This window comes from Chanodichthys erythropterus, chromosome 10 (assembly GCF_024489055.1).
Source record: "Chanodichthys erythropterus isolate Z2021 chromosome 10, ASM2448905v1, whole genome shotgun sequence".
Taxonomy (NCBI): Eukaryota; Metazoa; Chordata; class Actinopteri; order Cypriniformes; family Xenocyprididae; genus Chanodichthys; species Chanodichthys erythropterus.
Window position 1 is genome coordinate 3,157,322 of NC_090230.1, and position 26,613 is coordinate 3,183,934.

The window sequence follows — 26,613 nt, forward strand, 5'->3', positions numbered from 1 at the left end:
CATGACATTCTGTCTATCTATCTATCTATCTATCTATCTATCTATCTATCTATCTATCTATCTATCTATCTATCTATCTATCTATCTATCTATCATCTAATTTATTTCAATATTTGTATGAAAAAAAAGTCCCCAACATTGCTGTAATTTACGGAAGAGGATTAGGGCCAAGCAATAATAAAAAAAATAAAACCATTTCGATATTAAAGTTGTTAAATTTCGAGAAAAAAAAATCATTAAAATTCAAGAAAAAAGTCTAAATAAAATGTTGAGAATAAACTCATTAAATTCTGAGAAAAAACTTGTTAAATTTCGAGAAAAGTCGTTAAATTATGAGAAAATTTCATTAAATTTCGAGAAAAAAGTCGAGATAAAATGTTGAGAATAAAGTCATTAAATTATGAGAACAAATTCATAATTTAACGAATTTGTTCTCGTAATTTAAATACTTTTTTCTCATAATTTAATGACTTTATTCTCAACATTTTATCTTGACTTTTTTTCTCGAAATTTAACAACTTTAATCTCGAGATGTTTTTTTTTTATTTTTTATTATTGCTTGGCCCTAATCCTCTTCCGTAGTCATTACCTGTCAAGCATTTTACAAAACTTTCTTTTTCTTCAAATAGAATAACAGCTTGAATATCAGAAGTAAAATGTTTACATAATGATGAGAGAAAAGCTTTAATTTCTGGTCATTACACAAACTCTGTTTGTGAATTTTAAAAGAGTTAAAAAATATTAAAAAAAAAAATATATATATATATATGAAAAGCAACTAAAAAGATTATTTTTATTTAATAAATAAACTTAATTCATTATTTATTTTTCCCCCTTCCTATAGGATGATTTTCTCAGCTCATTTAATGATGGAGACTATAAGGTATTCTCTGAGCTGTGGGCTAAAAATATTCCTCCAGAGATTCGGGATTTTGATCCAGTGGCCCAGAAACTGGAATTCTACTTACAAATTCATTTTACAATATACCCTCTGAAATCACCTGTAGGAAGTCATGTAAGTGCATTTTATTGTTGGTAATGGAAATAAAATAAATAAATAAATTACTGTATACACATAAGGAACTATACAATGTATGTACTCTGTTTGACCAACAGATGTCCCCATAAAATCAGATATTCAAGCAAACCTCTTGTTCAGTCAAATACATGACAAATCAATATTTAAATGACATTGTCTTGGCTTTCAGTCAAGATGCAAATCACTTTTTTGTTTAATGTAAAATTCTATTTGTGTAATGCAGGGTAAAGCAGAGTTTGACAACAGGATCACACATTTCAAACACTACCTGGAGACCAGAGGGGCAGCGCTGTGCCAGACCACTGAATTCCTGCCATTCTATGCCCTGCCGTTTGTGCCCAATCCCACGGTGCATCCATCCTTCCAAGAGCTTTTCCAGGTAGAAAAAAAATAAATAAAAAAGAGCTTTTCTAGGAAGAAAAAAGAAAAAATTGCTTGCTTTAAAAACACTTGCTTTATGCAGAGAGCAGAAGAGGATTTAATGTGTTGTCTTTTTTTTTTTTTTTTTTTTTTTTTTTTTTTTACTTGATCATAGGATTCCTGGATGCCAGAGTTGAGAGAAAGGCTGGAGAAGTTCCTTTCAGTGACTCTGAAAGCTTCAAACATACCGAGGCTTTTAACTTTATATGTATCCTTTTTCCACAACAGTATAATTTTAAAACTATAATTTCCAAGCCTGTAGAAGTTATTTATTTGTATTTTTTTAATTATATGCATGTGTGTATATATATATATATATATATAATATATACTAGGTCCAGTGAGAAGTAAATGAAGTAGGTTTAATTAATCCTGGGTAATAATTAAATTTGTTGTGTCTTCAGAAGGTTTCTACATGAAAATGTTTAACTTTTAATGACTCTGAACCTTATTGAATGTCACTTTTCTAATCTCATGGCGACTGCTTCTGTATGTGGCATCCATGTGTATTAAAGGGATAGTCACCCAAAAATAAAAATTCAGTAATCATTTACTCACCCTCAAGTTGTTCCGAACCTGTATAAATTTCTATGTTCTGCTGAAAACAAATGAAGATATTTGGAAGAATGTCAGTAACCAAACAGATCTTGTCCCCCATTTACTACCATAGTATTTATTTTTCCTATGGGGTGGGGGTTGGGGGGGGGTGACTGAGTAAATGAGTAAATGATGACAGAATTTTCATTTTTGGGTGAAATATCCCTTTAAAAAAAAAAGGAAAGAAAAAGCTATCAAGGCAGATATATAAAACCGAAGCGTTGTATATTGTGAGCAATTTAAAGACACATTTAGTGTTTTTTTTTTTTGTTGTTGTTGTTTGTTTAGGTCAATAAAAAGCATAAAAGTAGCTGTCAGTATCATTATCAGTATCTGATAATGAAGGTAACAGAGATACAGCATAATTCACATGATCTTAACATGGCGGCCAACATGAGGGCACACCAATTTATAAATGTGAATGTAGAATAAATGTGTTCTGAACTACTTTTATGACTAATAGCCCTTATCTCAATTATAACATACATATAACAATAATTTACTAATAATAATTAGTTTTTTTTTTTTTTTTTTTTTAGTATATACACTGCCATTTAAAAAAATAAATAAATAATAATAATAATGCTTTATTTTTTCAGTGAAGTGATCAAAAGTGACATTTATAATATACAAAACACATTTATAATATATATTTTTTTCTTTTTTTTCCTTTTTTTTTTCTCAAATAAATGCTTTCTTTTCATCAATGAATCCTGAAAAAAAGTATCACAGTTTCCATAAAATTATTAAGCAGAACAAAATGCTGCTTTGTGAGCATAAGAGAGTTCTTTCAAAAAAAAGATAAAAAAAAAAACAAAAAAACGGTTTAGTGGAATGTTCAAATTACTAAACCTAAGTACCATATTAAAAGCAATATTTGCATTATCACACATCATCGCTCTTAAATAGTTTTACCCGAAACCTAAAATAGCCGTGAGCATTGTATAAATAGTTGTGTAAGAGCAGCTGAACCATGCACCTTTTGAATTTTTGATATCAACCAAAGCTACTTTACAATAAACTCAGCGCATATGTTGTCTATACCTCAGCTACTGATAGCTGAATCTTTGTCGTAATATAGGAAAGCCTGAGGATTATGATTGCGTAATTATTAAACATTGTGTAAGTGTATTGTATATATTCATAAAATGTACGTTCTAGTTTTGTGTCAGAACAATGGGCCGTGGATTGTGAAAACAAGTCCTCTGAATTATGTGTTTGATGAGCAAACGGGGCTGTTCTTGAATGATGTAGATTAAGGGCAGGGAAAATTGCTGACATTAATCCATCAAAATGAAAAATTACTTGTTGGCATGACTCCTTAACACAAAGAAACCAGAACGATGGAGGAAAAGGCAACAAAGGTGAATTATTCTGAAGCAGTTCCTAGATTTTTGCTGTAGTATTGTTGGTAGGGTCCAATATGAGCAAAATTATAATATTTAATTAATTATTTAATTAAAATGTGTATAATTTTGTCCCTAATAATGTGATTGTTTCTGTTTTTCCGTACATATGAAATTGCACCTGTGACTAGAACATTACAATTTTGTTTTACGTTTTACAATACTTTCTATTTAGTGTACAAGATATAAATGATATATTGCTTTTTTTAAAATCTTTATCCAATAATCAGAAATGACTCTCATAATTGATTGGTCACAAGATGTGGGAAGCATGTAGAGGAAGTAGTTTTAATCCTGAATCTCCAGTCACTTTGTAAATCATGATTGCACATTACTGTGGGAAATAATTACATTTGTATTATAATAGAATATAACACAATATAATTATAATAATAAATAAAATATGTATAATTTTCTTCATAATAATGCTATTAATTATCTGATTTCCTTGCAAACTGCCACCATAAAAAAAAAAAAAAAAAAAAGTAACATTCTTGTACTAAATATTTTTGTGTTTGTGGCATAATGTGAGGAATCTGTTTTAGTGTTAATTTTGGACTGGTTGTAGGTAAAATGCACTGTCATACCCTGAAATTGTTAACTTCCTGTACTTATGTAACTCTTTTGTTTCATGCGTACACACCAACCCCTTATTTGACTTTGTGTGTTTTGTCATCCAGAAATGATTCAGCAAATGCAGCTCCATCTGACTGAAGCAGAAAGGAAGGCCACCATCTACATGAGGAGATTCGCCAAGCTGCAGGCCGACCATCACAACCTTATTGGTGTCACGGCCGAGCTGGTGGATTCACTAGAGGCCACAGTCCGTGGAAAGATGGCAAGCAAACATCTCAACAAACAAGTCCCCAAATTACGCCCCCAATTCCAAAAAAACCTGATAATTGCACATGACAAAGATAAAACACTCAAGGGACTGTTGTTAATGTTTTGCAGATCTCCCCAGAGTACCTGCAGGGCGTGTGTATGCGGCTCTTCAGCGGTCACATGAGACAGAGTGCTGCTCAGAGTGTAGACTTCACCAGACCTGGCACTGTGAGTCACTGAGTCCACTGTTTTTGTGCTTTTACGAACCCTAGATGGGAATACAACTTTTGTATGAATGCATTTGGCTCAAAAGTTGCAATACTTTTCCAGATATTAGGCTTTGTCCACACTGCACCCAAATCCAATTTGTTTTTCAAGCAAATGATTCTCTTTGTTCAGTCGGTGTATTTTACTTAATTACTTAAATTCTCCCCAAATTTAAAATAAAGTTATAATAAATCATATTGTACAAAATAAGATCATTTTAGAACTATTATGACTTTTGCATATTGATGTCATATTCATGACATTTAAGCATATCTTACAAACTGTCATTAGCGTAATGCATGGAAATCTCTTTAATATATGCTTATTTAAATAAAAATTAAATATTATTTTTCATATTATTAGAGGAATTAATCACCATTGGGAATAATGTGAATTACAAAACATTCTTAAAAATAAAATGTCTGGATGCATTAAAGTAATTATAATTTTTGTTGTTGTTGTTGTTGTTGTTGTTTTTACATTAAAGGGATAGTTCACCCAAAAATGAAAATTTGATGTTTATCTGCTTACCCCCAGTGCATCCAAGATGTAGAGGACTTTTTTTTCTTCAGTCGAACGCAAATTATGATTTTTAACTGCAACCGCTGCCGTCTGTCAGTCAAACAATAGCAGTGATTGGGAACTTGAACAATAAGAGTCGAAAAAACTTCCATAGACAAATCCAAATTAAACCCTGCGGCTCGTGACGACACATTGATGTCCTAAGACACGAAACGATCGGTTTGTGCGAGAAACCGAACAGTATTTATATAATTTTTTACCTCTAATACACCACTATGTCCAATTTCGTTCAGCTTCCGGCTAGTGAGGTCTGATCACGCTCTGACAACGGAAGTGATGTCTCGCGCTCATTGAAGTATATGGGCGAGACATCACTTCCGTCATCACAACGCGTTTTTTGACCTCACTAACAGGAAGCTGAACGAAGTTGGACATAGTGGTGTATTAGAGGTTAAAATTTTATAAATACTGTTCGGTTTCTCGCACAAACCGATCGTTTTGTGTCTTAGGACATTAATGTGTCGTCACGAGCCGCAGGGTTTCATTTGGATTTGTCTAAGCAAGTTTTATTTACTGTTATAGTTGAAGTTCCCATCTACTGCTATTATTTGACTGACAGACGGCAGCGTTTGCAGTTAAAAATCATAATTTGCGTTCGACTGGAGAAAAAAAGTCCTCTACATCTTGGATGCACTGGGGGTAAGCAGATAAACATCAAATTTTCATTTTTGGGTGAACTATCCCTTTAATACGAATTGGACGGGACAAATAAAAATGCTTAATTGTTATGACAGTAATGTTACAAATGCAAAATAACATTTTGTTGAGAGCACAGAAACTGAAAAATTTCTGCTCAAAAATCTGCTCATGTCCATCATGACATGTACATTCTGTAACTCACTCACTCACCACTGCGTTGCATATAAATTTACACACAGAACTAGTTTTTTTCATTTCATCGCACTGCTTTTCCATCGCTTTTCTATGTAAACATGCACTAGACAAATGTGTTTGATCGTTGTGCCTCACTCTTATTATAAATGTACTTGAACAATAAGATTATTGATTAACAATGATTAATGATTAACTAATTATTAATTATTAATGATTAATAATTGATTAATGATTAACAATGGCAAAAATCATAGTAATACTAAAATAAGTTTCATTTTAAGTACAATGTTTTTTTTTTTCATATCACTATAATGTGACTGCACCTTTAGAGATACACTAATTGCAGCTTTTTTAATGTATAGCTTTTATGATATAGTCTGTTTTTTTCAGTTTCTATCGTGGTTTATTAACTTAAAGCAACTGAAGTGTTACATAACATATGTGATGAGTATTTGTAATATATAAACAACCCAACATTTTTCATAGCCTCTAAAGAATCCCATAGTGGGTGGACAATCTGACATTCCCTAAAATGTTTTTTTTTTTTTTGAAGTGAGTGTGTCCTCAATCATATCTTCCTCTGTGTTTGTGTGTGTCTGATCATCTGTTCATGAAGGGATATTACTCTATGAGCCCTTATGATGATGGATATGTAAGTTGCTGAATGTTTCATTGTCTTAAATCCTGGTCTTGCCTGCATAACCATCAGCCCTGCCTGTCTTCTTCCTCCTTTGCATTTCATCCCAAAGCCTAGTTCCCCAGTTCCCATTAGATCACGCTAATGTCATGGGACGTACACTCTTGTTCAGTCTAAGAATGATCCACTTTGTCCAACAGGCACGTACATTGTTTCTGAACCCCAAAGGAAGCACATAATACTGATTACTTTGAAGACTGCTTAGTATTTGTTTCACTTATTTGTCTCCAGTTCCCCAGAGGTGACAGTATAAATCCCAAGCTGTTACAAAAAGGAAAAAAAAAACTGATATATTGCAGGTCATATCATGAAAAATATTTCCTTTTCCCTTTTGATATAATCTGCGACTTCCTGGCATCAGATAAATAAATCACATGCCTTCCTACATTTACACGTCAACAGTGACATTTTTTTGGTACAGAAACTTGAGTCGGCAGATTACAGTGAAGAAGGAAGGAGGAAACACTCTGAAAAAAATAAATACACCATAAAATAATAAATAAATAAAATGAAAATTTGCCAAAGATTAATCAAAATTAAACCTAATTATTAAACCTTATTATCTTAAAAAAGTCTTGTTACTTTTTTTCTTTAAGGATGCTTAGATATTTTTCAAGAAGAATAAGACAACAAGTAAGGGAAAATGTACGTCCAGCCAGTTATTATCTCAGATTAAACCCCGCCAGGATGATCAGGACCCTGACACGAAGCAGAGGGGTCTTGTATCAGCCTGAAGGGGTTTATTCTGAGATAACAACCGGATGGATGTACATTATCCCGCTTATTTCACGGCTACTTGCCACATAAGTAAATAATTAGACATGATATATTGATCTGAGTTGATCAGAGTTGATCTCATCTGAGTCCACTTCCGCAGAGAGAGCAGTTGCTCGCACGGCAAGTTCAAACTAGACAGAAACACATTAAAGAGATACGGTTACAGTTATACAGCATATTACACGGCATTTCGCCACATAAATAATTATGGGGATAAGATATTGATCTGAGATTAAACTGATTTAAAATCGTACCTGTTTGTTATCTTAATCCATTACAGTGAACAAAACAATAGTCGCAAAATGGCAGCAGCTGCATTTGTATGAAACGAGAGAGCGCGATACCGGATGACATAATTAAATATCTTCACAAAATTTGACTGCTTTTTAATATTTTATTTGCTCACCAATGGCAAAACTTCCATGAGGAAAACCCATTCCTAACAACCATATAGCGCTGCAGACTTCAGTAACCCGGATGAGCCTGTGTTAACTGTTTTCAGTGGTTGTTATCGGGGAATAACATACTGACATACACCTTAAAGGGTTAGTTCACCCAAAAATGTGACTACAGTGGTTCAACCTTAATGTTATGAAGCGACGAGAATACTTTTTGTGCGCCAAAAAAAAAACAAAATAACAACTTTATGACAATATCTAGTGATAGGTGATTTGTCTTGCTGGCAATGCAGGCCTCACTGAGCCATCTGATTTTATGAAAAATATATGAATATGTGTTCCGAAGATGAAAGGAGGTCTTATGGGTGTGTAACGACATGAGGATGAGTAATTAATGACAGCAATTCTATTTTTGGGTGAACTAACCCTTTAAAGAAAAGTTTGTGATTCTTATAGTGACACAACATGCCTGGTGCATGGCAATGATCAAATATTATGCAACATTTCAACATTGATAATAATAAATGTTTCTTGAGCAGCAAATCAGCATATTAGAATGATTTCTAAAAGATCTTGTGACACTGAAGGCTGGAGTAATGATGCTGAAAATTCAGCTTCTATCACCGGAATAAATTAAATTTTAGACTCAAATAGAAAACAGTTATTTTAAATTGTAATAATATAATTCACAATATCACTGATTGTACAGTTTTTTTATCAAATAAATGCCACCTAAGAGACTTTTTTTTTCAACCAGGATACGCTCATTATGTGCAAACCCTCATAATTGTTAAGTCCACGTACGCAGACGGTCTGCAAATATCCTAAGCAAACACTTGAAATTTGCCAAACTTGAGAATGCTCACATAACTCTGGCTATCTGGATTGTTCTCCTCAACCTTGCATGAACAGCCCTTCAGAGAAGGATGTTTGCATTTGACAGGAAAATATGGCTTTATGTACCTGTATACAGCAAAACAAACGAATATAAGCAATCCTCATACCTCAAATAATGCCGATCGAATTACTTGAACCTGTGCTTACTTGATCTGCCTTCTCTTGGGTGTCAGTGTATCCCTCCCCCATGGGAAAGCCTTTAATTGCATCCTTGAGATTCCAGAATTTGCTGTGCTCGTTGGCTCTGTTAGAAATTAGATCTTGCAGGTGCAGAGCTATAATGATCTTAGGGAATTCCTCTCACTAACCCCCCTCCTCGAACCCTCCAGCTTTGCAGACCGGTCATTTATGTGTTTCAGGTCATTCATTGCATGTAAATGTACACATCAGCCCCCCCGTACTGCATGCAGTCCAATTGTTGTAAAACGCATGCTAGTTTATTACCTAATACCCACATTGAGCTACCAGCGAACAGTTCACTAACATATACAGAGGTATTTTATTTTTGTTTGCAAGCCAATGTATCAACAGATTCCAAATGACTTTTTTTTTCTTTTTGTTTAGGCATCCTCAATGCTGCGGGCATCGGTTGCACCTCAGTAAGTTGTTGTTGTTGTTGTTGTTGTTTTGTGTTTGTTTGTTTGTTTGTTTGTTTTTACTTTGAGATTGATTTAAAAAAAAAAAAAAGATTGGTAGAAAGTCTTTTTTCGGCAGTAATAGAGGGTATATCTACTAAACATTTGACAACTTGAAGTAGACCAGGGGTATTCATGCCAGGAGCCCCTAAATATGGTGATCCATTTGTTTGGCCCCCTTTTTAAAATATAAAGGCAGATATGACCTGAAAACAGACTATATTTTGTTCCTAGAATTAAATAATTGGCATATTATTGTATTATATATGAATATATTTTATTATAGTTTTATTGTATTTGTAACAAAAGCGAGACTCAGGCAGGGATCCAACTGCAAGCTTTATTAAAAGTTGAGCGTGGTCGTACAGGCAGAGTTCACCAGGAGCAAACAGGGATAACATGGACTAGGCAGAATCATAGTCAAGGTACAGGCAGTGGTTCGAGGCAGGCAGATATCATTCACAAGGTCAGGCAACAATAAACAATCCAAAGGGCAGGTAGCGGAGAGTCATACACGGGAAACCAGACAGGACCAGGAACCGGAACAGACAGGCAGACAGACAATAAACACAGGGAACACCCGGAAATGCCACACAGGGAAAACAAGACCTAGCCCCAAGGTGGTGTGTGTGTGTGTCTTATAGTCCATGTAATGTGCTGCAACTGGGTGTGAGTGATACTGATTGAGTGAGTGAGTGCAGGTGATTGTCCGGGAGGATTGTGGGAAATGGATTCCTGAACTGACAGAGTTCATGACAGTATTATAAATATTTAATATTATTTTATTATATGTAAAATATTTAGCTGTCAATAAAATAACTGCATTTAGACAGTCTTTACAACAGTGTTAATTTCGTTGACGAATAATTGTCATCATAATTTTCGTCAACAACATTTTTTCACGGACGAAAACGAGACGATGACTAAATAAAAATGAGTTTTGAATGACTAAAACTATGAATCAAATCTACTCTGATTTTCGTCAGCAAATGAAAACGAGACAAAAATGATAGAGAGGGACGATTTGGGAAGATATCTAGTCAGGACTGCTGTCCTGTGTGGAAGATGCGCACATTTGAAGTGTAACGTGCTGAAGCTTTTCCGTGCTAACCGCGGGAAAAGCGGCGCTGTTGAGCACTCTACAGGCTCGTCCAGCAGCAATCAGAATAAATAGCGCATATTTATGCCAAGCGATTGCTGATAAGCTAATTTTGGTGAATTATGACAATGTTTACTACACAATGTTTATATAGTAGTATGTTTTAGACTGTGGTAAAAATGCATATTTTTACTCTCTCATCTGAACTTAAATGAGCACCCTGCTACTGCTACAGTGCAGACTACAGACATTTCAAAATAAGAGTTTGGTTTATAATTATTATTTTTTCCTGGTCATTATTGTTATTTTGTTTACACAATAAACTGTATTGTATTTAATTTAATGTCTATTTAATTCACAGTAAACTACTGTATCTTGTCACAGGAAGGAAAGACTAAGAACATTATTTGAAACATTATTCAATATATTTTACTGGTATAAGGGTTATTATAGTTAACTAAACATAAAACCATAAAAACTCTTCATTACTTGAAATAAACATTAACTGAAATAAAAATAAATATATATAAAAATTTAAACTTAATTTATTTAATCTAGTTCCCAACTTTATCTTAACCTGATGTACTAAAATAACTAAAACAGAAATTAAAAAAAACTATATGGACATTTAAAAGCAAAAACTAAAAGACAAACACATCACAAATTACTAAAACTTTTAGCTAAAATTACAATGAAAGCAGAAATACTAAAAATCTAATCTAATCAAAAGTTTAAACAAAAACTATAATAGTACCTCAATGATAAGTGTGTCAATCCCTGAAAAGTACTGAATTGAGCTCTCTTTCATGTGTTTTTGCACTTGAATGGTCAAAAACCGTCCACTTTGGCGAGTAAAGTACAGTTGGTTGTCTAAAGTAAACATAAATATCAGAAATGCATTACAATTTAACTAAATTAGATTTGATCTAAAGGCCCCGGTATACTTCAAACGAAGTTCTATTTCGATCTTCGTTTAGGGGTAAAACGAAGTTCGACATGCCCACACTGCTGTGATCGACTTTTAGATGAATATGTAAAATATGTGCCTAGCACTTTCTTCTCAGTAACAAAATAAACAACAAAAAATGAAAAGACAGCAAGCATTTATTATAGAAAGCATAAGAAAAGCGTCTGATCATAACAACATGAGTATGTTAGCATGAACTCTGCAAATTAGCACTCCAGTCACGTCTTCATATCACTTTATTCAATAGATTGCTTAAAATCAAGCAGTATCAGACATGGAAAACAGTGCTAGTGCCTCATTTTTTTACAAACACAACTTCGTTTTGTACAATAAAACGGCTATCCAGTGTGTTCATGTTTTCACCCATGGAGATCTTACCTCGATGAACTCAAACACACAAAATGAGTCAAATTTTAAATAAGTCCCACGCGAGTGAAGGCGGAGCCTCAGCGCACACCTCCTATTACGTTATTGTCACTGACCAATGGTAGTTGCAGCTGGAGCGAACTTTTCCTGAAAGTTCGCTTTGGCAAGCCGCTTCGAACTTCCAAAAAGAACACAAAACGAACTTCGTTTTGGCCTGATTTTGTTCGAAATGACATCACATCAGTTCGTTCTTCGATTTTGTTTGAAGTATACCGGGGCCTTAATCGTTGGCTAAATCTACTGTAGATTTAGTCGACTAAAATCTTATGATATTTAGTCGACTTAAACTAGACTAAAACTAAAACAATTTCCAATGACTAGAATATGACTAAAACTAAATCAAAATTTGCTGTCAAAATTAACACTGCTTTACAGACACTCATTCTGTAAATATTTAAAATGTTTTAAATTGCTTTGAAATATTTAATTAATTTCTTAAGTGGCTTGATAACTTTGGCATTTTGTACTTGCCAAGCTAGATCATTAAAAAGTAATTCTGTAAATGCAATCAAACCAGTCCTTGGAAACATTATCTTTAAGATACATTCTTTCCAACAGTAATCAAATTCCCATCAGTAACCTGAAAAACAAGGTGTCATGTGCAGATGTATCATATTTTTTACTTCCTGTTCTAAGGAGGCCCAAAGACGTGCCGTTGCTGCCTTCGCTTGACTACGAAAAACTAAAGAAAGACCTAGCGAATGGATCTGATCGACTGAAGGCTTTGCTGCTTCAAGCTTTGCGCTGGGTAACTCAGAATTCCTGTTAGTAAACAAAAAAACATCAGCACACTTGGCAGGACTACAGCATCGACCCTGATATATATATATATATATATATATATATATATATATATATAGATATAGATATATATATATATATATATAGATATATAGATCGATAGATAGATATATACATAGATAGATAGATAGATAGATAGATAGATAGATAGATAGATAGATAGATAGATAGATAGATAGATAGATAGATAGATAGATAGATAGATAGATAGATAGATAGATAGATAGATAGATAGATAGATAGATAGATATAGATATATATATTAGTTTCTGCCACAATATCAGAATTACTACAGTTAGAGGTGTTTTCTAAGTCAAGGACCACTGTTTGTATTGCAAGTTAGAAAACAAGGAACCCAAGAAAGTAATAGAAACTTTGAAGTTTGATCTTTTGACAACCACTGAAAATACCTGAGCAACTGCATAGAAACATGATAAGAAGCACTGCAGCATGTACGTTGCCAAAATGCAAGTGTGAAATCCTTTAAACTGAAGCCATAGTTCAGTTTTGTAAAGAATGTTGTATGTTTTATCTCCGTCTTTGAGGTATTTTCTGTCCTTTAAATACACATTGAGGTGCACAAATTGATTTTCATATTACATTCCAATTTTTGTGATTTTCATTGGTTGGCAGAGATTGACTCGATCTCTTCATGGTGAGCAAAGAGACACGGTTCTACAGGCCTTCATCAGCAATGATCTTCTGGAGCGATACAGTACCAAACCGGTACATTTCAAACTCCTTGTCGTGTTTATGCTAACAACCTTTTTTGTGTATTATATGGAATTGTATGGAAAACTGCATGCAGAATAGTTTTACAATATTAAGATAATATTCAAAATAGCTTTATAGTTAACATCATTTATCAGGACACTGATATCATGTATTTAGCTAATTTCACAAATTGTTTCCAACACTTTAACTGTCGTATGCTGCCTCTCTCTTTCTGTTATGTTACTATAATTAAACACATAAAAACATTTTTAGCCCATTCTCTATATGGACTGTTATATCTTTTATATCATTCCAATGTATTCAAATTGCATTTTGATTGATTATGATAAGTTTTTGTTTTTGAGTTCACAATGAGGACGCTGACAGCTAAAACATTCAAAATAATCAAAACATAATTTGTGCTGTCCATGACCTGCTTCTCTTCTAAAATGTGTCATCTCCGGTATTTAAGATGAATCTGAATGTGGATGATCAGGTTTCAGCAGTTTACGTGAAATCTTGACTCATCTCTTCTAATTATTGTCCTCAAGTTCCTTAGGGCAATCTAGTCAGCTCTTCTTTCAGTTTTTGTGCAGGCTGAAAGATAATAATCTCATGTTACTAAAATCCAGAATGATTTGAATAGTCCTTTGCAAACAACATACTGTACCAAGAGTCACTTTTTTGCCTAACCGGTCTTGTGTACTTTACAGAAAACTGTTCTTTATCTAATAAAATCCAAAAATGAGATTGTCAGACAGTATATGGCACGACTCATCAATGCCTTTGCTTCATTGTGTGATGGTAAGTGAAAATTATGTATTTATTTATTTTTTGTTTGTTCCTTAAAGCAGTTTGTGTGACACACTGTAAACAAACTAGGACCCCCCAATCATAAACACACATCCCTCCATCACTCTACGTGGTGCTATAATATGCAAAGTTTTTACGTAACTCCAGAATTGTATGGGCCAGAGTCAAAAATCTGGCCCTGAATCAATTAAGCAAAAACTTTTTCAAACTTAAAGTGTAACTTCACCAATTCTGCAATTCTGCATGTGTGTTGAGGTTTTCCTACCTGTTTGGCAAAAGGGAAGACAACAGCCTTTTTTCTGTTTTCTCTAGTCAGGTAGCACCAATTAATTTTTTTTTTTTTTTTTTTTGAGAATGGTGAATTACCCCTTGAATGTATGTTCACATTTCCTGTTGTTTGGTCATATTTCCACAGGCTAAATTAAGTCATTTAAATAGGAATCCACGTGATTGGGAATTTTGCATGAGAAAGATAGAATTGGTCAAACAGTGTGTCACACAGATTCGTTGCATTGATCGCTACACAACATTCTTTGCTACACTACATTCTTTGCTTGATAGGTATCACTATTGTCAGTAGAAAATTGATCTTTTTTTCTCACCATATTTCCCCACCAGTATGTTTTTTTTTTTTTGGCTATGGCCCAAACAAATTAAATTATAATTTAATTCATTTCTGGTTCTCAATTCTCAATTTTTATTTTTTATTTTTTTCAAAATTTTTACAGTGGTAATTGTATAAATTGTCTATACATCTGTCTTCAGTTCTGAAACATGTTTACTTATGCACATTTCCACACCCAGGGCGCATGTACCTGTCTCAGATACCCTGTTTACTGAGGTTTCTGCTTGACTGTCTGAAGACTGAGGAGAAAGAGTCTGTAACTCGAGAAAACGTGCTTGCGGCGCTGCAGAAACTCAGCCTCAGGTATGCCATTTACTAATAAATGGTAATAAAACATGCACACTATAATAATATGTTTTCAGTTGTTTTTCACTTTTAAAAAGTTTAAAGTGCAAAGTTTAAAATTTACTTAAAAATGCAAAATCAAAAAGCAAAATACATTTCCAGCGTTTTTAAAATTAAAAACTTTTTTTTTTTTCCTTTTAACAAATTAGCAAGTAGTTTCATGGCTGTGATGTAAACTAAATTTGAAAAATTGTTTCCACCACAAAACAAGTAATTAACTAATTAATTAAAAAGTTAATTTTGACTTTTTATCTCACATTTCTGACTTTTTTCTTGCAGTTGCGAGTTCATATCTCACAATTCTGAGAAAAATTTGTAGAATTGCATTAAAAAGTGAGATTGTAAGCTAACAATTACAAGAAAAAAGTCAGAACTGCATTAAAAATTGAGATTATAAACTTGCAATAACTTTTTCGTTTTGTGCTTCAAAAAAATGTACCAAGCACAGTGTTCTCTCACCATTCCTGATTTCTAACAGCGTCTCAGCATTTGCCGTGGTCTTGCAGCTATCAGGGCAGGAACGAAAGTTGATGCTCTCCTTATGTGTTTCCATCGTCTCCAGGCGCGTTCATATGTAAATTGCGTGAGTTTATTTTGTCCATTAGATCGAAACATCTGAAAAACCCATACATTTACCCACCCATAGACCCTCCCCTCAAAGAAATCAGGACATTTATTGACAGTGGACAAAAGAGATACCAGGTGGAAACATTTCTCCCTCGTCCACTTGTGATCTGTTTGACCAAAATGCATCTTGATACTAGCAAGTTGAAACAGGACCATAAAGTCATAATTACAAGATATGAACTCGCAATTGCAAGTTATAAAGTCCAAATTGCGATATATAAACTTGTAATTCTGAGAAAAAAAGTATTGCGAGATATGAACACGAAATTCTGACTTGTGAGATATAAACTTGCAAGAAAAAAGGCAGAATTGTCAGATAAAAAGCTGCAGTTTCCTATTTTTTATTCTGTGGCGAACACAAGCTTTCATACTAAACACCCAATGGATATTTAAAAAAATTATGAAATATTTCCCATCATGGTTTCAATAGGAAATACTTCAATCGATTTCATGAGGTCTTTGAAAATATGTTCTTATTTATAATATATTATATTAAAAGGCAAAAAAACTGCTCAGTGTTTGTATATTTTGTGATGTGAGCAGGCGAGCACAGCAGTCTGCTATGATCAGAGATGGTCTGATTGGCTGGTTGGTCAAAGAGCTCCACGACTCCGACTGTCTATCTGACTACACACTTGAATACGCTATCTCCCTCCTCATGAACCTCTGTCTGCGCACTCAAGGTAACACAATGATTTGTTAATCAATGACCATAATAAAGAAATAAAGATGCATATAAACAATTGTATTGTGTATTCATCCTTTGTTTAGTTTGTTTACACTTTTTATTTGCATTACTTATAGTACTATTTACTTTAGCAAGTCAGTGTTTATTTTTTTTATGTCTCTCACGTTTCAGGAAAGAAAAAATGTGCAGAGGAGGCCAAACACGCCCTGAAAGTGCTGACGGAGCTCTTGGGACATGAGAACCATGAGGTAAATTGGTAATTGCTCAACCGCTATCCACAAATAAGGTGTGTTATTTGAATTTGTTCTCCCCTCACTGCTTTCATGATTAGTGAACTTGAATGCTTAAATTAGCTTAGTCATTTTTACGTCAGCCAGTTCTCAAATAATAATTTTGTCAACTTTGGATTAAAAAGTTTGTCTTGCAAGTGTACCATGAACGTTTCACTCCCTTTTTGAAACTTTCGAAATGGAGAAACAAGTCTACACTTTATATTATATTCATTAATGAATTTGCTCACCGGCCTCAAAAATTATTTTAAAAGTTACTGTTAAATAATATTAAACTATATAAATTGGTACTGAGCAAATAAACAAATAAATAAAAATGTTACAATAAAAAAAAAAATATTGTATTTGTAGTTGATTCAACATTAGCTGTGGTCAAAAATACTGTATATAATATATTCTATACTATTTTCCATATTTTTGACTAATTGTGTAATAAATACAGTAGAATAATAGAATATTGAAAGACATAATAATAAAAGTCTTTGATTTTCCTTCAATATCCAGTCCAGTTCACCTATTTAAATAGGCACAATTTTTAAGTAAAGTCATAGGGCCAGATTTACTAACAGCTTGCGCCAACGCAAACCTGTAAGCTTGTTTCTGCTACTGAATGAAAATTTAAAAAGGTAATTGCAACCTTTTACCTCACTATTCTGACTTTTTTTTTTCTTGCAATTGCTAGTTTACATATCACAATTCTGAATTTTTTTTCTCAGAATTGCGTGATATAGAGTCACACTTTATAAAGTTTATATCTCACAATTCTGACTTTATAATTTGCAGGTTTTTTTCTTTATAAACTTTATAACAGGCAATTGTGAGTTATAAAGTCAGAATTGTGAGATATAAACTCAAACGATTCTGGGGAAATTTTTATCAGAAATGGACTTCATAACTCACAATTGCGAGTGTAAATCTCACAGTTCTGAGAAAAGAAGTCAGAATTGTGAGATGTAAACTCCCAATTGCAAGAAAAAAGTTTATATTTCGCAATTCTGACATTATTTCTCGCAATTACGAGTTTGTCATGCAATTCTGACTTTATAACTCACAATTGAGACTATATTATTCAGCTGTGAGAAAAAAGTCAGAATTGTGAGATAAGAAGTCGCAATTACCTTTCTTTTTTATTCTGTGGCGGAAACAAGCTTCCATGCAAACCCACTTTGCCATTAAAAAACTACTATCAGATTTACTAAAGACACGCAGTGAAAAAGTAATGCTGAAAAGGTGTTATTTTTGCAGCTGACCTTTTTGCATATGCTTTTCCCTTTCAGACGCAAGATTTGTGAGATGAGAGTGTTTAAATAAATCAAGCAAGGTGATTTACTAAGGTTTGCACTAGTTAAATTACTGGTATTTGTGCCATTATTTATCGCCCAAAAAAAGCATGTCTTAAACCAGATGCTAATTTGTGCTGCTCTTTGTAGATTGTGTTGGTCATTATGGAAATGATCCGGCTGCGTCTGTGGTCTTTAATTTGTGCATCGTCAGTAGATCACATGCAGAATTTTCCACTCCTATCAGCCATCAGTTCAGTAAATCTGGCCCGAAGTGTACAATACAGATTGTTTTGAAGCACTTTCACAGTAATAAACAGGAAAATAAGAGTAAATGTTGCAAAAATCCTCAGTCATGTTGTACAGAAGACAGTAGTGTCATTCATTCAGCTCATTTTAGTTCAGTGTTGATCCAATTAAGTCGAATAACAGTGTAAATATTGCAAAGTTCATTAATTATGATGCAGTGTCATTTCAAGCTTTTAAGATTTTTTAGAGCAAAATGTTTTGTAATGTATGAATGCATCAGAGATGCTGAAGTTTCAAATGTTCATTGCATGTTTTGTGTTCATGTGTGTGAATATAGATTCGGTACTATGTGAATGGAGCTTTATACAGCATCCTGTCCATGCCAGAGATAAGAGAGGAAGCAAAACAGATGGTATGTGTTTGATCACGGTTCATTTACAGTATTATTGCCTAGACTCAAATAGTTATGAGTAATACAAATCCCATTTATTACTTTAGCAATAACAATCAAACCTTTCAAAGTTAAACAGTGACGTGCCCATGTAGACGTGTGAGAAGGTACATTTTCAAAATAAATAAATAAATAAATGTTTGGTAACACTTTAGTTTTGGGTCTAATTCTCACTATTAACTAGTTGCTTATTAGCATGCATATTACTAGGATATTGGCTGTTCATTAGTACTTATAAAGCACATAATAATGCCTTATTCTGCATGACCATATTCTACATCCCTTAATCCTACCCAATACATAAACTTAACAATTACCTTACTAACTATTAATAAACAATAATTAGGAGTTTATTGAGGCAAAAGTCATAGGTAATAGTAGTTAATAGTGAAAATTGGACCTTAATCTAAAGTGACCAAATGTTTTATAGTCAAATTCCTGGTGAAAAACTACACTACCCATAATCCTTAAGTGAAATCTACCAATCAGAAAAGTCACTGTCAAACAGAAATTGTGCCGAAATACACTACCTTTCAAATATTTGGGATCAGTAAGATTTTTATATAGAAATTAATACTTTTATTCAGTAAGGATGCATTAAATTGATCAAAATTGACATTAAAGACATTTATAATGTTACAAAAAAATTATATATTTAAAGTAAATGCTGTTCTTTTGAGCTTTCCATTCACAGAATCCTAAAACAAAATCAAGGTTTCTACAAAGATATGAAGCAGCTCAGTTGTTTTCAACAATAATAATAATAAATAAGACGATAATAAGAAATGTTTTATCGAATCAGCATATAAGGGTGGTTTCTGAAGGATCATGTGACACTGAAGACTGAAGTAATGATGCTGAAAATTCAGCTTTGATCACAGGAATAAGTTATAATTTAAAACATATATTCACATAGAAAACAGCTGTTCTAAATGGCAATACTACAGTTATTACTGTATTCTTAATCAGATAAATGCAGTCTTGGTGAGAAGAAGAGACCTTTCAAAATGAGTAAAACTTTTTAATGGTAGTGTATTCTATAAATATTTAGCATAAAATATATTGTTTTTATATATAATCAATTTACTTTAGATATCATTTGTAATACTACACGATGAGTAAAATCATTTTTTATACTTTTTTTTTTTATTATTATTATTTCAAGTCTTCAAGTTGAAGTTCAAATGTTGTGATTCCGCTCCAATCTAGTTTGTTGCAGTTTATTATTATTATTTTTTCTATGGAGAAAATTAATAAGAAAAATCCTGCAGGAACCAAGGCTGCTCAGTGCTTACACAGTGAGTGGTCACTGTTGTGTTCCATAGCTACAAATACAGAATACAAATAACGTTAGTATTTTGTTATTGCGTTTAGAGTATGGAAGAGACCCTACGCTGTTACAGTAAAGAAGAAAATCCTGAACTCAACAGACAAATCGAATTCATCATCAAACAGCTTAACTCAGGTAAGAAGATAAAAGCAGGTCACCTCAAAATCGTTCACCAAAAAAACGAGAAAAAAAAAAATCTGTCCTCACGTACACAATACATATAATTTTTTTTTTTTTTTTTTTTTTTTTAATGGAACACAAAAAGTGCATTTTTGAATAATATCCTGGCCACTGTTTTCAGTATGATGAAAGTGAATGAGGACTGGGTTATCAGCTTCAAAACGAATGGCAAAGCACCATAAATGTATCATAAACTCTGTCCATATGACAAGAGTGTATGGGTCATTTGGACTACTTTTATGTTGCTCTTATGTTGCTGTGTTCCAACAGATAGAATAATGTCAAATGACAGACTTTGTTGGGGTCCCATATTTATTCCATTATTTCAGTGATTCTTTTGTCTTCATTTATAATTGTGCCGTACACAGCGGACATTCCTGAACACGAACCTGAGTCGGATGATGAAGAAGAGGATGATGATGACGACGATGATGAGGTAATTCACTTTGATCTTGTCTTCTGAGAAAAATTATTGCTCAACATGACTTTTGATTTCCCATAATCTACATGAAAGGCTATCACTGCTATTTGCATTTTATCAGTATTGGCAGTGTTCATATGATGTATTGCTTGGTCATTTGATCTGTCTGTAATTCTTTAATCTCTTTAACAGGAAGATGTTATGGAGGCAGACCTAGATAAAGAGGAAGTCCTGCAGCCTCAGCCAAAAGAACTCAGTGGAGAGTCTTTACTGACAACAGAGTATCTAGGGGTAAAACCTCACAGTACATTTATATGACGATAGACACCAAATCCAGACAAAGAACTTCACACACAAGTGTATTGTTGGTCAAGAGTCAAGGCATTTAAATGATAAATGAAGAGAGCTATTTAAAAGTAAGAGCAACACTTCCTTTTTTGTCATAATTAAATCCCTCACAAAGGAAACAGCGTTCGATATACTGTATATCAAAAATCTGAAAGCATTTTCGCATCTTTAATGTCTTGCAAGCAGCAATTCGTAGTTCGCTGCTGTGACATAAACAAAAGGCCCTGATATATTTCAAGAGTAAATGAAGAATGAACTGGTGCAGCATCATTTTGAACAAAATCAGGCCAGAAGTTCATTTTGGGAGTTTTTGCCAAAGCGGACTTTCCAAAAGTTTGCCTTGGCTGGTAAACACCTCTGAACTAACATTGGTTTGTGGAGATGATCTAATTGGTAGGTGTGGCTCTGAGGCTCCGCCTTCTTTGATGTGAAAATCTTCCTGGTTTATTTCTTCTATTCAGTCCATTGAGGTCAGACACCTATGAGTAAAAACATGAACACACTGGAGAACCACTTTATAGCGGAAATTCAAGTTGTAATTCTAGCTGAAAGAGACACCGACACTGTTTTTCCATGTTTAATACGATAAATCTGCTTGCTTTAAGCAATGTATTGTATAAAGTGCTATATGTGACCCTAGACCACAAAACCAATCAAAAGGGTCAATTTTTTGAAACTGAGATTTATGCATAATCTGAAAGCTGAATAAATAAGTTTTCCATTGAATGGTTTGTTATGATATGACAATATTTGGCCGAGATACAACTATTTGAAAATCTGGAATCTGAGGGTGAAAAAAAAAAAAAAAAAAAAAAAATCAAAATATTGAGAAAATCGCCTTTAAAGTTGTCCAAATGAAGTCCTAAGCAATGCATATCCACTCAAAAAAAAAAAAAAATTTGATATATTTACAGTAGGAAATTTACAAAATATCCTCATGGAACATGATCTTTGCTTATATCCTAATGATTTTTGGCATAAAAGAAAAATATAATTTTGACCCAAACAATATATTGTTGGCTATTGCTACAAATATACCTGTGTGACTTATGACTGGTTTTGTGGTCCAAGGTCACATATAATAAACATGATGTGACTTGGCTGAATTGCAGAGCTGGTACCAACATCCACATCGCTATGATCAGATGCTTTCTTAACTGCTGTTTTCTCACCGCTGTCATTTTTGTTGTGTATTTTGTCATTGAGAGGAAATCGTGCAGCACATATTAACACATTCATCTAAACATCACTCTCTAAGAGTGTGGATGGGTGTTTGCTAACAGTAAACCACTGGTCACACATTTCAAACTTGTTTAAACCCCTAGTGAATAACTAAAAAGAACTTTGCCATGTGTATATTGGGGCCTTAATGGCTATTGGTAACAAGTGATCAGAAGGCCCGTTCATACCAAGTCCACACCACAGCTATAACGACAATGGAACGATATAGTTGGAATGGCTTTCAAAACCATTTTTTTCCAACAATAAAAACAATGACTGCCAATCAGAATCCACATCGCATTAAAGAACTCGAGCATTTAGAGTGCCAGACAACATAAACGTAGCGCTCACTACAATAAATAGAGCGTTATCATCTGATATTTATAGTTATCATTCTTGTTGTGATCTGGCCTTAATCCTGGTATTATCATGCATCTTGGATGCATCTAAGTTTGTAGACTGATATTTCAGCCAGGCAATGTAAATGGCCAGTATTTGTTCCCCTTTTGTCACTTTCAAAATCTATTGATAGGAAGATGTACATTATTCATTGAGAAACTGTGATATTTTGTGATTTATCTTTGAGATACATCAGCTGTATTCTGTCTCTTTGGTGCTTTGTAGATAATGACCAACATGGTGAAGATGAAGAGAAGATCATATACTCCATTATCTCACAGCATAGACGAGCCCCTCCAGCGGCCGGTTACGCCCAGTTCTCACAAAAACTCCATGTAAGAACCTCATTCTGAATGCCTGTTCATAACAAGACAAATATATTTGCTGCGATAAACATTAATTTGATTCAACGGATGTCTGGTCAGACCACCACAAACATTCACATTCCGTCAATGCAACAAAATGGGTTACTGAGAGCTATTCTAATTTGTCTTCTGTCACACTGCATAGAAAATTGGCCAACTAATAAGATTTACTCTTTTGATCACATGCCCAGAACTGTTGCTGTTACATAAACAATATAAACAATACCGAACAATATTTTGCTAAGACAGTGAATAGCAGAAATGTGTTGTGCAGTGCTTTTTTTACCTGATTAAGTCTGGTATTTTTCTTTTCTATAAGTGCCACCTAGTACAGTCAGAGAGTGAATATGGTTTCTATTCAGCCCCTCTGACGTTTTTTATGCAGTACACATGTACACAAGTTTGTGACTTTAATGTCGTCTTTGATCGATAAAATTAGTCTACCATTACTTAAAAGCAATTTCACATTGGTTAACACATTGGAATGATATATGATTGTAGATTCACACCATAGCAAGACCCTTAAGGAAACTGTTAAAGGGATAGTTCACCCAAAAATGAAGATATTTGGAAGAATGCACGTTCTTAAGCCGATTATGCTTAATAAGCCAACCACGAACGTGGTCATGTAAACGCGGTAACCCGTTTTCTTTTATCGGAGTAAGGTCATAAACAGCTTAAGCATAAACCGGTCGGAGCAGCTCTTTTCGCGCGGCATGAAAACGCATTAACCTGCTTTTTGTCATGTGCATGTGTGATATGTGACAGAAACGCATCCATACTGCAGATTTAAACGCATCAAGACAGAGCGAGTGTTTTGCAAGAAAAGGAAGAAGGAAATCTATTGCAAATTCAGACTCTTTCAAGACCCAGAAAATTGAAAAAAAAATCGTTCTCCTCTCTCGTGCAGAAGTAGAAGTGGTTCAGTAAAAACGCTGCTTCTATAACTGCATGAGAGAATAATATATGAGCCATAAGTTTCTCGCTGACATGTTGCAAGCTTTATTTAACATCACAACTGACATAATGTATGGAATACTCTGAGTCAGATACGCAAATGATTATTTTTGATGTTACTACAAGGAAATAAACCAATTTATTAATAAAGTCATGTAAATGTGCTTTACTTGCGTTGTCAGTTAACTGGTTTGCATGTAAACGGGGGAAAACTGGTTATTTTAATAAGCTTACTAGTGTGCATGTAAATGTGCTTAGTAACCAGAAAGATCTCATCCCACTTGACTGGCATAGTATTTATTTTTATTACTATGGTAGTCAATGGGGGGCAAGATCTGTTTGATTTCTGACATTCTTCCAAATATATTAATTTGTCTTCAGCAGAACAAATGAATTCATACAGGTTTGGAGGTGAGTAAATGATGAAATAATTTTCATTTTTGGGTGAACTATCCCTTTAAGTCATCTTTTTTTCATGTGACATTTAAATTGGAGCATTACACATTTGAATCATTCAGAAATTTCCCTCTCTCTGTCACAAATCTTAGAAATTTGACAAACTCTGAAATTATGTGTTACATTTTAAAGCAAACACATATATTGTTCCTGTGAATGTCGTGTTACTTTAATAAGTACATGTGTACTAGTTTGCTTCCTTGTTGGTACAGTAACCACAAATTGTTTAGTTATTTTTTCTTTTACAAATTAAAGTGTTATCATTGGAGGCATCTAATAGTTCAGCTTAATTTGAAATGATTATACAGGATACCTCAAAGTGACTATCGCTTACAGCAGAAGGGCAAGTGTGTCTATATTCACCTCTGGCTTTGTCATCAGTAAAGAGAAGTCAGTAGTTCTGCCCTTAAGTCAAATAATGTTAATATGCAAGCAGGATATACAAAACTCAATCCTCAGTTGGATATATCCTCATTGTTTCTACTGAAGCATATGGATCAGTGATTGGAACAACTACGGACAATTGGTTGCGTGACTCTCAATGTTTTCACCTTGCTGTGTTGAAATGGTATGAATGAAAGAACTCAACATTGTATTTATGCTCTTTAATGGGCAAGAATTTCAAAGTGTGTTTTAAGATAATATACTACCATCTCCAAAGGACGTTTGGGGTAGCCTGCATACGATGCTTGTTTGGTGCGCACCAAGGTTCGGATGGCAGCGTTCACATATGTTCAAATTAACCCCACTAACGGAGCAATCGCACCAGGGTTCGTTTTAATCGAACCAAACATGACAAGTGTGAACTCACCCTTAAATTCATGTTTGAGCTGCTTTAACTGAAAACTTACCCTGACATATCTTAAAATATGTCAGTGCCCTTGTTTTATCTCAAGATGCACACCAGTAATGTTTTTTTTTTTTTTTTTTTTTTTTTCTAGAGCGGATTTAAAAGATACTTAAATGCCCTAAATGAACTAAGGCTTAATCCTGGCTTAGTCTAAGCCATGTTTGTGAAACCAGGCCTATGTGTTTTATTAGACAGGTGAGCAACTGTTTGGATACATTCATCAACAGAAAACGAATCATGTTATATAGCTCAATCTAGTAAGTCTTGTTTAAATCTTGTTTTCTTGATTTACCACGAGTACCATGTTTTACCATGACTAATATCGATCTAGCTTACTGCAGTGCCTCATAGTAGCCAGCGAGCAAACGCAGAGTAGCACACAATTTTCAGCCCACAAATGTATCTAATACGTTAAAACAGTGCTGCGTTACCCCACATACTTATGACCGGAAGAAGTGGAAGAGGTCGTCTGCAGCATAAAAAAAGCTCCATCGCTCACGAGCCATGTGTCACGCTTGTCTCTCATTAGCAATCGCAAATTTTTGCCTTCACAATGTCGGAATTATATTTTATCCACTCACACTGCCATGTTGGACATGTTAATATTTATTTATACATGTGGGCATGTGTTGTTTGCCTATTCAGATCTGGTGGCGATGGAGTCTACCCCGTTACCCGACTGAGAAGTGAAGATAGCCCCGCCCACTCTCACTTTAGTTCCCGCCCACCTACTCGCACCGGCAGTCGGCCCAGCACTGCGGAATCCATTCACCAAACACTGGGTACGTGTGCCGTCGACTGACAAATATTTACATATGTATCCCAGCATGTCTTGTGTTAAATTTTTCTCATTGATTTACTTTTTTCATCCACCTCAAAAGTTGAGCTTTTTGTAATGTCTTTTTTATCTTTTCTATTCTCTGAATAAAAAAATATCTTTTTTATTCTCCAAAAAATAAAAATGTTACTGTTTTGTAACCTTTCAGAAGGATGAGATCACAGTTCCATATATAATAAATATTCAACGTTTCTCTGAAATGATTTAATTTCCGAGGCTCTTAGCCTGGACTGTGCCTTCATGGACCTCTCGCTTGCGTTCCAAATGCACAGCCTGATGGAATCACTTTGATGTGGCTTTCAGTGGCTGCAGGCGAGGGTTTGTCTGAGAACACTATCATCTAAACACAACATCAGGCAAAACCAGATATGACATGCTTCATTCATGCATGTGCTGTCATTTTTGAATGGTTCCCTCTGAAACATATGTAGGAGTGTAAATGTAGGTAGAAAATGTTTATTCACCTCAAGAGGTGTTTTAATTATTATTATTATTATTA

General features: G+C 34.0%; 1 protein-coding gene across 4 annotated transcripts in view; it reads left to right on the plus strand.

Annotated features, from left to right (window-relative positions):
- LOC137029005 (lisH domain-containing protein ARMC9) overlaps positions 1-26,613 on the plus strand; it is a 41,307-nt gene that overhangs the window by 929 nt on the left and 13,765 nt on the right. Inside the window, exons 4-23 of one of the 4 annotated variants that reach the window (XM_067398501.1) lie at positions 845-1,015; positions 1,263-1,418; positions 1,575-1,667; positions 3,396-3,420; positions 4,143-4,300; positions 4,417-4,515; positions 6,587-6,622; positions 9,304-9,338; positions 12,503-12,614; positions 13,301-13,393; positions 14,095-14,185; positions 14,999-15,122; positions 16,308-16,474; positions 16,651-16,727; positions 18,636-18,710; positions 20,124-20,214; positions 20,628-20,695; positions 20,873-20,971; positions 22,874-22,983; positions 25,922-26,058. In XM_067398501.1, the coding sequence (XP_067254602.1) occupies positions 845-1,015; positions 1,263-1,418; positions 1,575-1,667; positions 3,396-3,420; positions 4,143-4,300; positions 4,417-4,515; positions 6,587-6,622; positions 9,304-9,338; positions 12,503-12,614; positions 13,301-13,393; positions 14,095-14,185; positions 14,999-15,122; positions 16,308-16,474; positions 16,651-16,727; positions 18,636-18,710; positions 20,124-20,214; positions 20,628-20,695; positions 20,873-20,971; positions 22,874-22,983; positions 25,922-26,058 (2,017 nt within the window). The remainder of the gene's footprint in view (positions 1-844; positions 1,016-1,262; positions 1,419-1,574; positions 1,668-3,395; positions 3,421-4,142; positions 4,301-4,416; positions 4,516-6,586; positions 6,623-9,303; positions 9,339-12,502; positions 12,615-13,300; positions 13,394-14,094; positions 14,186-14,998; positions 15,123-16,307; positions 16,475-16,650; positions 16,728-18,635; positions 18,711-20,123; positions 20,215-20,627; positions 20,696-20,872; positions 20,972-22,873; positions 22,984-25,921; positions 26,059-26,613) is intronic. The other 3 variants (XM_067398502.1, XM_067398503.1, XM_067398504.1) reach the window with 3 other exon arrangements.